The sequence below is a fragment of the Lichenostomus cassidix genome, chromosome 4 (assembly GCF_008360975.1).
Source record: "Lichenostomus cassidix isolate B80296 chromosome 4, HeHo_3.0, whole genome shotgun sequence".
Classification (NCBI taxonomy): domain Eukaryota; kingdom Metazoa; phylum Chordata; class Aves; order Passeriformes; family Meliphagidae; genus Lichenostomus; species Lichenostomus cassidix.
Window position 1 is genome coordinate 25658237 of NC_139484.1, and position 13786 is coordinate 25672022.

A 13786-nucleotide genomic window follows, 5' to 3' on the forward strand; every position below is an offset into this window, starting at 1 on the left:
CTCAGCTCAGTGGGAAAGTGCTGTGAGGTCCAGAGCATAAGGGATACCAGCAGCTGTGCTGAGGGGCACCATTTACTGTGGTCACCAAGACCTAGCTTAGGGGGCTGAGGCCAGCTTGTCTCCCTCCACATCAGATGTAGCCAAAGCCACTGTGTCCCTAGACAAGCCTTAGAGATGGAACAAAGCAGGTGTCCCCCCTGTATCTAACCAGGGAGTCTGTTGACTTAAGGGGCCCAACAACACTGTTCCCTCCAGCTGTTTTTTGCAGTGCATCAAGAGACGAGCCCAAAGAAGCACAGGAGGAAACACACCCCTGTCCCTATTCCCTCACCACCACATATGCCAACAAAGCAGGGAAGGAGCTGGGACTCTGTTCACTCTTCTCCTTAACGAGACATCTCCCATGCTGCTTCTGAACCTGATACACCATATCTTAATTGGCAGCTTCTTTTATAACTCTGTCAGTTTTCCCTATCTGATGCCATAACATGCTTCCACTGAACCACAAAATCCACAATTATTAAATGCTACTTGTTTCTTTCCCTCCAAGCTCTTATTATCAGCTAAACATAAAGTGCATACTGCATTGACTTTAGCTTTAGCTGTGCTACAGTCTGTAACCGTAGATACTACTTTTATTAGCTAGACATGACCCATCCATTTCCATCAGTTTTCTGTTTTCAATTGTTAAATCCTCTATCCAACAATACGACCAGTATTTATTGCATCATAAATGCCTCACAGTCAAATCATAAACCATGTGAAAACCTGCATTGTGTAACACTGTTTTTAAATCAAACTAACAAAAGTCACGAAATATACAGAACTAAATCAAATGCTCTGGATCAAAAAGTATTTTAGTGGTGAGCTAAGTGAAAAACATACTTTTGCAGGGTCTGAAAAAACAATGGAGAAAAAAAAAATCCTAGCTTTTACTCATCTCTTTGTGCCTAGAAAATTGCTACATTAACTCATTTTTTTTTAAGTGAAAACACTTGAGGACTTGTGCATTGTTTGGGAACAGTTTGCTTGGGATATAATTTGGCTTGGGTTATAATTTGGCTTGAAAGAGAAAGTCTTTGCGTAGATTTAGCTCAAATTACTGTTGGTATTTATATATAAATGCGTGACAAAATTAACTTGTTTCTTTTTGGCTTTATTTTGGCTTCTCTTTTGCATTTTTCTTACAAAAACAATTTTCTCATGATAATATTCATCACTAAACAAATAAAGTGTAATTTGGAATGCTCTCTGTTAGTCTTAACAGAACGATCAGAGGGCTTGTACAATCCTAAAACTCTAATGAATTGCCTAAGGGTCTATGGAGTCATTGCAGCATATTCTGTAAGTGATCCTGTAACTGGTATGTGATTGGTAGGACATTATATGCTTAGGAAAGCTCTACTAAAGTAGAGCTGGTGAGTAAACAATTAATGTATATAATTGTTTTAATCTGCTTTTAAAAGTATTTGCATCTCATCTCTTTCCCACTTTAATCCTCTCTCTTACTTTGGAAAATTTTATTAAAGTAACAGTGATTTTTTTTTTCTTAAATAAGTTCTGTTAGAAATTTGCTATTGGACCCCCACATTTTTGGAACTTCCCAGCTCCAGAAGTTTAGGATTCACGTTCTACATTTCTGCCACAAACACATCTTGTCATGTACTTGGCAAGTACTATGAAATTATGTGGGTGTTGATAAAAGACTCCCCCCTATATCCCCATCAGATAACGTCAGCTATTCAAATCAAGGTCACTTTCCTGAACCTCCCCAAATAGTTGTAAGAAAGGAAAGTTATTAAAGTACTGGAATTCCTGTAATCAATTATTTTTGTTAGGATAAGTTTTTTTCAAACACACACCATCATGGGCTACAGAGGAATGACACAAATAGGGGGGAGAGACTGAAAAACAATAGTAGAAGGTGCAAGTGGCTAACTATACATTACAATTTAAAGCAAAAGAAGTCTCCACTGTTACCAAATGCATGTATAAGTGTGTATTCCTACTTTGGCTTTTAATATAAATGGGAGGGGATGGTTTATGAGAGGTGATATCAGATAAGAAGTGGCTGATAGACAAAGCTGAGGAACTGAGGTACCCTAGTGCTACCCATGGCCTTACAATCACCATTGATCAGAAGCAGCCTTATGATTACCACTAAGAGATATCTGTTCTAAATTTTACTGAATTGTTTTTGAACATATTTCATGGCAAACACATCAAATTTCTGTCGTGGAAAACAGTCATCTGCTGACCACCTTGACTATCCAACAATAGCCTGGAAAGCATATCTGTTCAATCAATCCCTCTGCTATGACTTGTCTAGTTGTTTTTCTCAGACACGTAAACAGAGAAAACAGGATTTACTGAGAATTCAGATAACATTATTGTTTTCATGGGACAACTGAATTTTTAAACCATTCATAGCATTAGACTCTCAACTGCCCCTTGATTTAGCTCAGAAAATGAAAACATGCTAATCCTAAAATCATATTTTGCATCTTAGATTGAGTATGCATTGCTTTTTTTTTTTCATCATTTTGTGCACACTCTGTTCTTTGTTCCACATGGCTCTTCTACTTCTCTCTCCTATCTTCTTTTTGTTCATTTCTTGTTTCAAAGTCCTAATTGTTTTTGTTCTGTGACGCCCAAGTAAGTAACTTCTCTGATCCCAATTTTACCCTGCTTCAGAGGCCAGAGCTCTTACACCAGTCCTCAGCAAATCTCCTTCCTTATCTTCAGATGGCATACCCAACATGTAAAGCCTCAGACTTGCAGCATTTTTAGAGTTCCCTTCCTGTTGTGTGCTCATTCTCACACCCAGATTTAAGCTCCACCAGATAGGCATGTCATATCACAAAGGAATTAGAAAAAACACTTCTTTAGTCTCATGAATGGTTTCTAATTTTGTCTTTTAAAATACTCATTAACATGTTGCTTTTAAGATGAATGGAAATCCAGTGTTAGAGCAGTGTGGATTGACCTTCTCCCCTTCCCTTTGTCCTCAGGGTGCGTCGATCCTCAGAATGATTCAAGACTGGCTTACACCAGAGGTCTTCCAGAAAGGCTGTCAGGTAAAGGTGGCACCAAAACCCACCAGAAATACAGCACATCTTCATGTGAAAATAGCAAAGCCATTATTCAAAAAGAGAATATCAGAGATCCTGGTATTAGTAGCAAAAGTATTTAATGCATTTCAGTACTGAGTGGACAACATGGAGGGGAAGAAGTTCCATGCTCCAACAGAAGCAGGAATGTGAACTGCATTAAGATTTGATAGCTGGCCAGAGAGGACCTAAATTCCTGACAGCTTTTATTGGAAAAACATCCTCTACCCCACTGTAATGCAGGTGTCAGCTGGGATCCCCTCATTCAGCTGTAAATTGTGTCTGCAGCTTCATATGGCCAGGATCCTCCAACCCACACAAGCCTGATACGTAGGGATGCTCTTAGAGGCAGAAGCTCATCGCTGACCTGATGCAGGGACACCCAGACCTAGAAAGTCAACATAATAGGGAGAAGAAAAGGAATAGAGTGCACATTTCATAGTCCTTTCTTGTGGAGGAAAAACGTGGTGCTACAAAATTATGGAAAGACAAAATGGGAGAAAGGAGCCCTCCAGAAGTAGAAAGGTTGTCTATCCTTTCCTCAGAACCCACACTGGTTTCTGAAGTTGCAGTGCAGGTTTACCACATTTGTTCTTACTTCCTTCCCTCATAAAGAGCATGTTTATGGGCTGCTACAAGATAGTTGTATTTTCCTGTACTTCCCCTTTCATATATTCGATCTGAACAGTTACCCAAGATGGGCAAATACAACCATCTTGTTCCCAAAAGCCTAACCATTCCCTTCTGCTCAGAGCCTTCAAGAGCACTAACTTAGGCAGCTGTGGCCAACAGCAAAACAGCACCATCTGCTGACTGAACAACACCAGGAGCAGGTGATAGGACAGGAGGAAAACACCTGCCAAGCAGCCAGGAAAGACACAGGACAGGAATAAAGTTTAGGCAGTGCAAATTCTTCACTGAATACCATCATTCCTTGTAATAGCCGTTTTCATCAAAACTTAGACGTGGCTAGACATTCCTACTTCCACTCTGAGTTCACAGGTAGTAAAATCCCCTGAAATAGCTTCCTCCTGCTAAACAACCTCTTACATTAGTCAAAAATCTGCAATAAGGTATAGTGGTTTCCATTCAAACAAAACACAAAGAACTCTTCAAGTAGAAATTTATTTCATACTTAGAAGTCACTCTAGAAAAGGCTGACTTTTAGTGTTACGGGATGCGTTGGAGAGCAAAGGCACTTTGCTGAATACTGATCTGTTTAATGTCCCACTCACAATGTTACTGCCCAAGTGTGGATACAACTGAGAGGTACTCTCTGTACCTCTGTACAGCTGCATATGTGTATTGTTTTTATAGGCAAAGGACAACTGGTAGTATTTTCACAGTCTTCTACTTCTCTCTAGGAATATTTGAAGAAACACCATTTCCAGAACGCCAAGACACAACAATTTTGGGAAGCTCTGGAAGAGGTATGTTTTGCATCCACCCAAACCCTTGCTAAAAAGTGTTTCATATCTCACCCACTGATTTCAGTTTCTCAAACTTTTTATATTCTATAGCTCTTCTGTCAATGAGAGATCACAATCTAGGCAGCCTCCCTAGTATATTCCAATATATCTTATTTCCAGCAAACATATATTATTTTCTTTCTTTCTTTTTTTGCATAAGACTGTGGGAGTGGAATAAGAAACAAAAAAGGACGCCTTGCTGACAGCCTGCTACTGAAACATTTCCCCTGCAACTCAAACTCATTTCATGTGTGAAAACACCTCTCATCTACCACTCACATGCACCCCATACTCTCCCTTTTCTCTATTCAGATTCAGCTATTTGAAGGCTCTCAGTAGTATCAATTCCCAAGTAATTTTGGTGCTTATCTCCATCGATAGTTTCTGAGTCTCAGCTGGGTCATCATCTGTGCCACCATTTTCTGATCTTTCCTGTTCCTTGAGGCTGGACTATTTTTTCCATCTCTCTCATTACCCCCAGAAGCCCACCTGCATCCTGCCAGGTTCTTCCCTGATATTATTCCCTTTTTTTCCAACCCTGTGGACACTTATATAGCCTAAATTGTGCTTTTGTGTCTCATTTCTAGTTCCTGTCTTCTCCTTGGTCCCAGACTTCTTCCTGCTCAGCAGAACTTCCTACTTTATCTCTCTAATGCTCTGCATCTTCACGTCATCTACCTCATCTGGATAAGGAAACACTAGAAGTGGCCCCAGATCACTTCCCTCACAGGTGGCATCCTGGGGAGGCAGTGACAGCTTGCTCCAGCTCCAGTTCTGAGGACAGATGTTCATGATTCACAGAATGTATCAAATTTTACATTGATGCAGCTGCTGATGGTTAATACTGGCTCTTCCTTTACACTCAAAACAGGACATTCTGCAAGGAGGCTTCTGGCTTTGAAAAATCTCCCTGTGTCCTTTCTGTCCTTTTCAGTTTTCTGTGGAGAGATCTTAGAGCATGTAAGCGGCCTCAAAGGTTCCTCAGTATTTCTTGTCCATGTCATTGGCCAGTCTCCTGCCTACACATTTCTCATTTCTTCTGTGGGTGTTCAAGTTTCCAACTCATTTCTTCCTTCAATGACAGGCAGCATAAAAGGATTTAATGGAGGATGTTTTGTTCTGAACCTGCTCTTTCTTCTGCCCCTTTCTGCTCTTCTTTTTCTTAATACGAGAGATTTTTTTTTTTTTCCTCTTTCACCATTTTCACCACAACCTTCTTCCATCATTCATAGGCAAGTAATAAACCTGTGAGGGAAGTCATGGACACATGGACTAGGCAGATGGGCTACCCTGTTTTGGAGATGGGACCTAATTCAGTATTCACACAGAAACGTTTTCTTTTGGATCCCAATGCAAATGCCTCTCAACCTCCTTCTGACCTTGGGTAAGTTCCTACTGCAAATGTTGATTCAAAACAAGTAGAAATACTATACATTTACCCTCTTCATCTGACATACATGTAGGTAGTATTTTACTCATTCTTGCTAAACTTATTCTCAGCATTTTCTTTTAAAAGGAAGCCAGGAGGAAGTTACACATAAATATTTCAAATTTAAAACGACATCAATCCTTTGTCTCAGGGTTTCTTTCTCAAACACAATAGAGTAAAATTGGACAGGATCTCTCAAAAAACATTATTTCCACACAGACAGCTCAGATTATTGCAAGTCATCTGTTGAATCACTGCAAATTATAGTCTTTCAGACTAAGAAAATTGTCACAAAACTGTCCAGAAATCAGATAATGTGATCCAAGTATTTTATATCACGGTAGTTTATTCCTTTCCCTGTATGGCATAGGATCTATAACACATGATAGGGTCTTCACATACTATACAGGGTCTTCTCTGCATGTCTTAAAACCATAAATTACTGTGAAGGAGATGGTCATGTATAACTGTCATTAATCCTCATCAAGAACTACTTTTCTCCTGTTTTACTCAGGATCATATTGCTTAATTTTACCCACTTAGAAAATAGTTCTTCAATCTAAGTTAGCCATCTTGGGCTCTCATGTGTCCTGTTTAAGACAGGTATGATACTGTATTGGAGCATATTTGTTAAATAACAGGTGACTAACCTGAAGGGAAATGAACTTTACCTGTGGGTTGGTGGATCTGCACAGAAAAATGGCTTGGCTGCACCATGGCATAAACCAGGTGATTAACTTTTCAGACCTGGCATTCTGTAATTTCTTCGCCAGCCCCAATTCTGAGGCAGTACAACTTACAACTTTGTAAATGTTTCAGTGAAAGAGATTCAAATTAATCCATATTAAGAAGGTTTTGCTCCTTAAGCTGGACCAATAAATTAATCAGTAAAGCTTGTCAGTGTGAACCACAACAAAATCTACCCAAATGCATTTTTTCCATTAACTTTTCCTACCAATTTTAATACAAAGGGCAAGAGCAAGGAGAAACAGAAGAAATCAGTTGTGACCACTCTATTTCCCTCTGATTAAAAAGAAAAAAGAAATGAGCAATAGGAAGGCTCATCTATTGGCAGTTTTGGATAGGCATGAAAAGAATTGGAATTGATAACTACCCATGTATTTACAACAGTGCATTTCTCCCAACCTAAGCAGAAAATTCCATAGACAAAAAGTACAGCACTGGGCCATCTGCAGGATGGTGTTAGAAACTATTTAGGCAAAATTACTTTGTGTTACAAATTTTGACTTACTGCACTATGTGCTGAGGTAGCAGACTCAGGAATCCTACTTTTTCTTGATTTCATTTTTTACAGTACATTGCCATTTGTCATTTCTTGAGTAGAAATCCTAGCACTGTTCCTACCTTAACCTGTAAAGAAGCTAAGCTGTGTGCTCTCTCTGCTGTTGCCAAAGTGAGAGGGGAATTTGTTTCTGAACATTTATTTTTTACAAATGACTTAAAAATAAAGTGTTATAATATATTATAATAATGACATCATCTGTGCTGGGACACACTTACTCCCTTGCCCAAAAGTCAATTCACTGAACATCAATATCTCCTTTTTTGGTTCAAGAAGTAAAAACTCCAGATCTTGTATGTGCTTTATTCTCTGAATAGTCTCCTGAGCTGCTGGCTTGTTCCAAGTTTGTTTGGCTTGAAAGAGTTCTCTCCTATATGCCAACACTCCAAAGAAATTGAAGTTCAAAAACTTTTGCTCTCAAAGTAGTGCTGCTGGGCAAATGTGTGGCTGCAGCATAGCTTATTAGGAACACATACGCAATATGCACACTTAACAGGACACAGCTATTGTATCTTATGCTCAGGAGAAGTACTTATGAATGCAATCTCAGGAACACATAGAGAAAACTAAATAAAGTCTTCCTCATTAAATGCATTTACAAAACAAGTTAAAAATAAAAAAGCCTATGGGTTTTCTCTTGGGAAACACAGTACCTCTCTAAATTCCATCATAGCAAGCTCCATAAGAGAACTAGTAAAACTAGAAGTGTATAAATCTGTTAAGATATTTTGTTTAGGACATACAACAAACAAATCTTTCTTCCTGGAGGAGATACCATAACCTTCATTTTTTTATTTTCTGGAAGTTAATGGCCATTCACTTAACCCAGGGTTATAAAGATCACTTGTATTTTCCCATAGCACTTGTCACCAAGGCTAAATCTCCCTGGGATGAACTATAGTATGCTAATATGGAACAGCAGCTGACTGCTCAAAAGGGCTTAATAATTTTAGCAGCCCTATGCAGGTGGCTGAAGTTATGCTCACAGTACACTCTGCTGTCCCACTTCCCTGATTTCCTGGTCACAGTCTTGGTCAGGCTGCACCAGGGCTCCGTTCCTGCCCAAATTTCTCACCTTTGTCCTGGGCACCTACCCAATAAAGGTATATAAGGAATTAAAGAGCAAGAGGTAAGGTCGCATTTGGCTCCCAGTGTTTTATAATGAAGGAATTAGGGTTATCTTGGAGAAGAAAAATAGGCTGGAAAAGGCAAGAGGTCCTATTAACTGTATCACAGTGGTTGCTTAAACTCTTTCATTTTTTTAATCTGTAAAAAAAGTTTACAAAACTTAAACACTTATTTCAAGTCAGGATTGCAAAGATTAGGTAGTGTCTGCACAAAGCCCTAGACACATCAACTCTGACACCAACCATTCCTATATAATCATCTTTTGCTAAATTAATTGCTTTGTATCCTGCTAGATTATTGCCCAACATATTATTTAGTAAATGTATATGTACATAAGCACACAGTTGGCTTCATAAACAAGATGTAAGCATCAAAACAAACAAAGACATATTGGAGGGGGTTTTTTACCAATTAGTTTAAAATGTCATTTGATTTTCTTTCCCCTTAAATAATTTCAGTTACAAATGGAATATACCAGTCAAATGGAGGCTTGGGAATTCCTCAGCTTATACTTTCTACAATGCATCAGATTCTACAGGTAAATGTCTTCTTCTCTTTTAAGGATAAGGAATGGATAAAGGATAGAATTTTTCAATATCCTTTGCATGAAATAGAACACAGAATTAACTTTCATACTTTCCAGTTTTCAGGTCTGGGAGCTAGCACACAGCTTGCTTGTACTGCAGTTACTAGTAATTTCTGTGATAAGAGTACTATTACCCCTATACCAATATTATGTCAATTTAGGCTCAGTTCAGTATAGTGCTTAAGCACATGCTTAAATACAGTCCTATTCAAGGAAACATCTATGCATACTCCTAATTATAATGTGATAAGATAAATTTGGCTTAGACATGCCCTTTGTTGAGTCAAAGCAAAGAGGTAAAGTGGGAGGCTGATGAATGCATCTATGGCATGGTAAACTGGCAATCTGTGTTCAATTAAAAAACTCCAAATGATTAATCACCTTTTCTAATGCTGATTTCAGAATCAGAGAAAATTTCAGAGAAAATTCCTACATGTGGGTTTTTTTATCATTGTTGTATTACACAGTCAAATCTAAATTTCTTGTTTTACACCTCCAGTGGACAAAAATGTGGGGAAAGTTACTGACTTTTTTCAGATTTTAAATTACATCACATTGAATTTAAGAAATATTAAAATCACCTCATCTTTTCTTGTACTTGTTTGTTACTTGTTTAAACTGTAATGTGCCTTTTATTCTGTTTTTTTTGTTCTTTTTTTTTAACCTGGTTGCTTTTAGTATCCATGCAAAGGTAAACAAAAAACATGTTATGTAATTATACAAGTCAGAAGTTAACACAAAGAAATTTTGTTTCTCTGATTTCCGCACGACATTATGATGGGCTGCAAGGGGCTATTAACTTGGCAAAGCCTGCAACATCTTGATTAAGTCCTTACTTCTACATCCATAAAATTCTGGCTAGCAGGACAACAGCAACTGTAGGGAAAAATGCCTTCAGAAATACTTCCTATGTATCATCCAAACAGAAATGTGCTTTTAACTACAGCCACCCTCAAACCACAGATTGAAGATCACTGTTTTCAATGGGAAATAGAAAAACTTTCATAGCTAGCATCACCAACTGGACCAGGCCAAGCCTTGGAGAAAGGAACATTTTTCAAAATGAATTTTTCATCCATTTTGAATGGGAAAATCCTTAAAGATCAGTGCTTGCATAAAGTCTCAGCCTATTTCTAAATCCCTTATCAATAGCTACGAAAATAGAATCAAAGAAGAGTACAGGAAAGAATAGTTAAAGTTAGTTGAAACAAACTGGAAAATGAAAGTAATGGAGGATAAAATATGCACATGAGGATGAAAAATTTTTAAAATACATATTTGCAAGAACTGCTTCTTTGCAATTTTTTACTTCTTACAATGACACTAAATCTCATCATCCTTACCCTACTCACAATTCATCGTTCTAAGAGGAGTGCTGTCATTCATCAAAATCTGTAAGAACTCATCCTTACTCAGAGCCATTTAGAAATAAATAAATAAATACATATATATATAAATAAAATTAAAGTTTGGACCTTATTTTGATATCCATTAAAACCAAGTAATTGGAGTCAAGGAATCTCCAGTGAGTTCTGTGTCATATGAGGTGCACTAACTGATCACTGTTTGTTTTGTAGGAATCACAATAGCAGCTTCTTCTGATGATTTTCTGAACGTTAATCCAGACCACATTGGATTCTTTCGGGTGAATTATGATAGTCAAAACTGGGCCAGGTTAAGCAATCTTCTGCTCACAAACCACAAAGTGAGTGTCGTAATGTCTAACCTGTCTGGTGGGTCTCTTAGAAGAAGTCTGTAGAGGCTGGGTATTTTCTGCAAATAATCTAAATATTCTTGATCCCTCATTTCCTCTTTTCACACAGAATTTTTCACCGGCTGATCGCGCTGGGATTTTGGATGACGCTTTTTCTTTAGCAAGGTAAACTAATTCCCTGCAGAGATTTCAACCCGAATTTTTCGTTTTCTGTTGCCTAATAATTAGAATTCATGCAACCCAGGTGGTTGAAAGAAATTTTCTGAATTTGATACAAGCTTTAATTCTTTCTTGCTTTATCTTTTTCTCCAAATGGGGTGCATTTAAGTATGCATTGGCAACTTGCATTACCAATGCAATCAAGAGAAATTCCCCCTTTCAGTACCACGGCAAGAAAAAATCAGGCTTTAATTGCACAGGTCTTAGAAGGGGTGTTTTCTCCATATAATTCACAATAATAGAAGCATCCAGAAGAAGTTAGGTATCTAGAAAAGCAGAGACATGCCTACAATGCATACCAAGGTGTTGGGTAGCCACCACCTCGGCTATTTTGTTTAGAAACTTGATTGGAAACTTCTAGATCTTGTTGCTAGCCGTGCTGACACAGATAAATTTTAGGCATTCTGTAACAGCCTCTAAGTCTAAGTCTCCTCAGCCTTTAAGGATGTCTCCAACCAGCCATTCCTTTCTTTTTTGTGATATTAATGTAGTCAGTTGAGGGCTGCCCACTTCTAGGCACACTGGGCTGCTACACAATGTGAGCAGTCTCCTCACAATGGCGTAATTCCTGTGATTAGGCGTTGAGCAACAGTGATCCTTGGTTCTCTCTTTGGAAAACACCTTCCAAGTTACATTCCAGACTACTTTATCCCTCACAAACTTTACTATTTCAGGCCTTCTAAAGTAAATAGTAAATCTAATATCTTTGAAGAAGCAAGGTCTTCAAATTCATTAAAATAACAGAAGTTATGTTTTCTCCTTCCACAGATCTGGACTTGTGAATTACACTGTTCCCCTGGAGCTCACAAAATACCTAGGAAACGAAACAGAGTATTTACCTTGGCATAGAGCTATATCAGCTGTAACTTACCTTGCAAACATGCTTGAAGATGATAAAAATCTCTATCCCCTGTTTCAGGTGATGAAGCAAAATAAAAGCCAATGCAGCTTGGGACCACTGAATCTGATAGTTCAGAATCTCTAACAAGAATAGTATTGAAGTTCAAGTGATTTTCAGTGTTACTGAACTGTTAATATTTACTTTTTCTTACTGTTCTCTTAAAAAAAACCCCACTAAACGCTGCTTAGTAGTGGTATTTGAATTGTCTGGATTCTGCATTCAGGACCATGCACTTGGAGAAAAGAAATTATGCCTAATTATTCTTATAATCTGTCACCATCAGGCATGTTACAGGTATTTATTAGTCAAGGCTGTCCTGCATTCAATAAAGAAGTATGTGCAGGGCAGCAAAATCTGACATCCATCCTCAGCACAAAGGATGACTATATCTCTACGTGGCAGTGAGCAGGTTTGTTAGTTGACCTAACATACTGAACATGATTTAATGGTCACTAAAGTAAGTATATGTCGCTGTTGAGCAGCTAGCAGAGTAATGAAGGCACCAGTTCTCAGTGGCAAGAAGGAATGACCTTTATTGTTTTGATTTCATCACATATATAGAGTTCTCAAAAGTCACCCAGATTGGTCGGTCAGAAGCCTTCCCCCAGGCCTGATTGGCCAGGCCTGCACTGCCCAAGTTCTGGGACACTGTTCCAACAACATCCAAACTTTATTTATAAAACACAAGAAAATTTCTCATGGGAAAAACCTGTGCTAGCCACAAGTATATACTGAATATGATATATACTATCATCCAGAGATGACAGTATAACTCGATCATCTCTGGAAAGCAGTTGTGGCAGTGTGTCCTTGCTGTACCCCCAGCTTTCATATGGCAGCACAGACAAGGTTGGAGAGAAGTAGGTTGGCTTTGTCATATCTGCACATCAGTATTGCAAGCATTCAGAATTGGGGATGTGGAAAGACTTGGCGACCAGAATTGTGGGGATTTGGAAAAATTGTGTGTGTGCCAGTTCATGTTACTCTTTGTTCAAGAGATGTTAGTTCTGGGAAAAATGAAGGAGAATAAACTATGAAATTAAATATATTATTTTAAGACATCTACATAAGTAACCAACACCCTTTTTCTGCCTCAGGGATATTTTCGCAATCTGGTAAAACCCATTGTGGATCAACTGCACTGGGATGATTCTGGAGACCATTTGCAGAGGTGGAACAGTCTTTATTTTTTCGTTCTTATGTTATTGATGCATTCAAAGAATAGTTAGCAGTAAGAAAATGTCTCTCTCCCTCTCTCTCTCTTTTTCCAAGGCTTCTTCGTGCATCTGTTCTAGACTTTGCCTGCAGTATGGATGACATAGAATCTTTGAACAATGCTTCTCAACTCTTTGACAGATGGTTACAAGGAGAAACGTGAGTGCTCACATCTTTTGTGGTGTGTGAAGAACACAGCATGTGACTGGGTCACTGATCTCAAGCAGGAAAGGGGGAAGAATATTTAAGTACTGTTTCTTTATTTTAGTATTCCTGCAAATCTCCGACTCATAGTATATCGCTATGGGATGCAGAACTCAGGCAATGAGACATCATGGAATTACATGTTCAAGAAATACCAAGAAACTTCATTAGCCCAAGAAAAAGAAAAGCTGCTATATGGCCTGGCATCAGTGAGGAACGTCACCCTTTTGGACAGGTGATACAAACACACACAGATTTCTCTTTTTCTACAGAAGCAGCTGGTCACCGTTTGCTCATTTTCCTCTTCCTCTCTTCTGTGCTGTCATTTTGGTCAGATTACAGCATGAGGAATGCAACACATTTTCAAGACCAGTTACCTAACATGCCCCTGTGAGACTGTACTCCAGCAGGAAAAAAGCCTGTTAAAATTCTAAAGTTCTTTTAGTGGAAAGATATTGAGGACATGGTAGTTGCTGCACACAATCAACAACCTTCAGCTCTTCCAACA

General features: G+C 38.5%; 1 protein-coding gene across 1 annotated transcript in view; it reads left to right on the plus strand.

Annotated features, from left to right (window-relative positions):
- The window catches only part of ENPEP (glutamyl aminopeptidase), a 38164-nt gene that overhangs the window by 20812 nt on the left and 3566 nt on the right, over window positions 1–13786 (plus strand). The window contains exons 10-19 of the mRNA XM_085058393.1: window positions 3012–3077; window positions 4475–4540; window positions 5812–5963; window positions 8898–8977; window positions 10603–10730; window positions 10849–10904; window positions 11727–11877; window positions 12957–13030; window positions 13132–13233; window positions 13343–13513. Of these exons, the coding sequence (XP_084914519.1) occupies window positions 3012–3077; window positions 4475–4540; window positions 5812–5963; window positions 8898–8977; window positions 10603–10730; window positions 10849–10904; window positions 11727–11877; window positions 12957–13030; window positions 13132–13233; window positions 13343–13513 (1046 nt within the window). The remainder of the gene's footprint in view (window positions 1–3011; window positions 3078–4474; window positions 4541–5811; window positions 5964–8897; window positions 8978–10602; window positions 10731–10848; window positions 10905–11726; window positions 11878–12956; window positions 13031–13131; window positions 13234–13342; window positions 13514–13786) is intronic.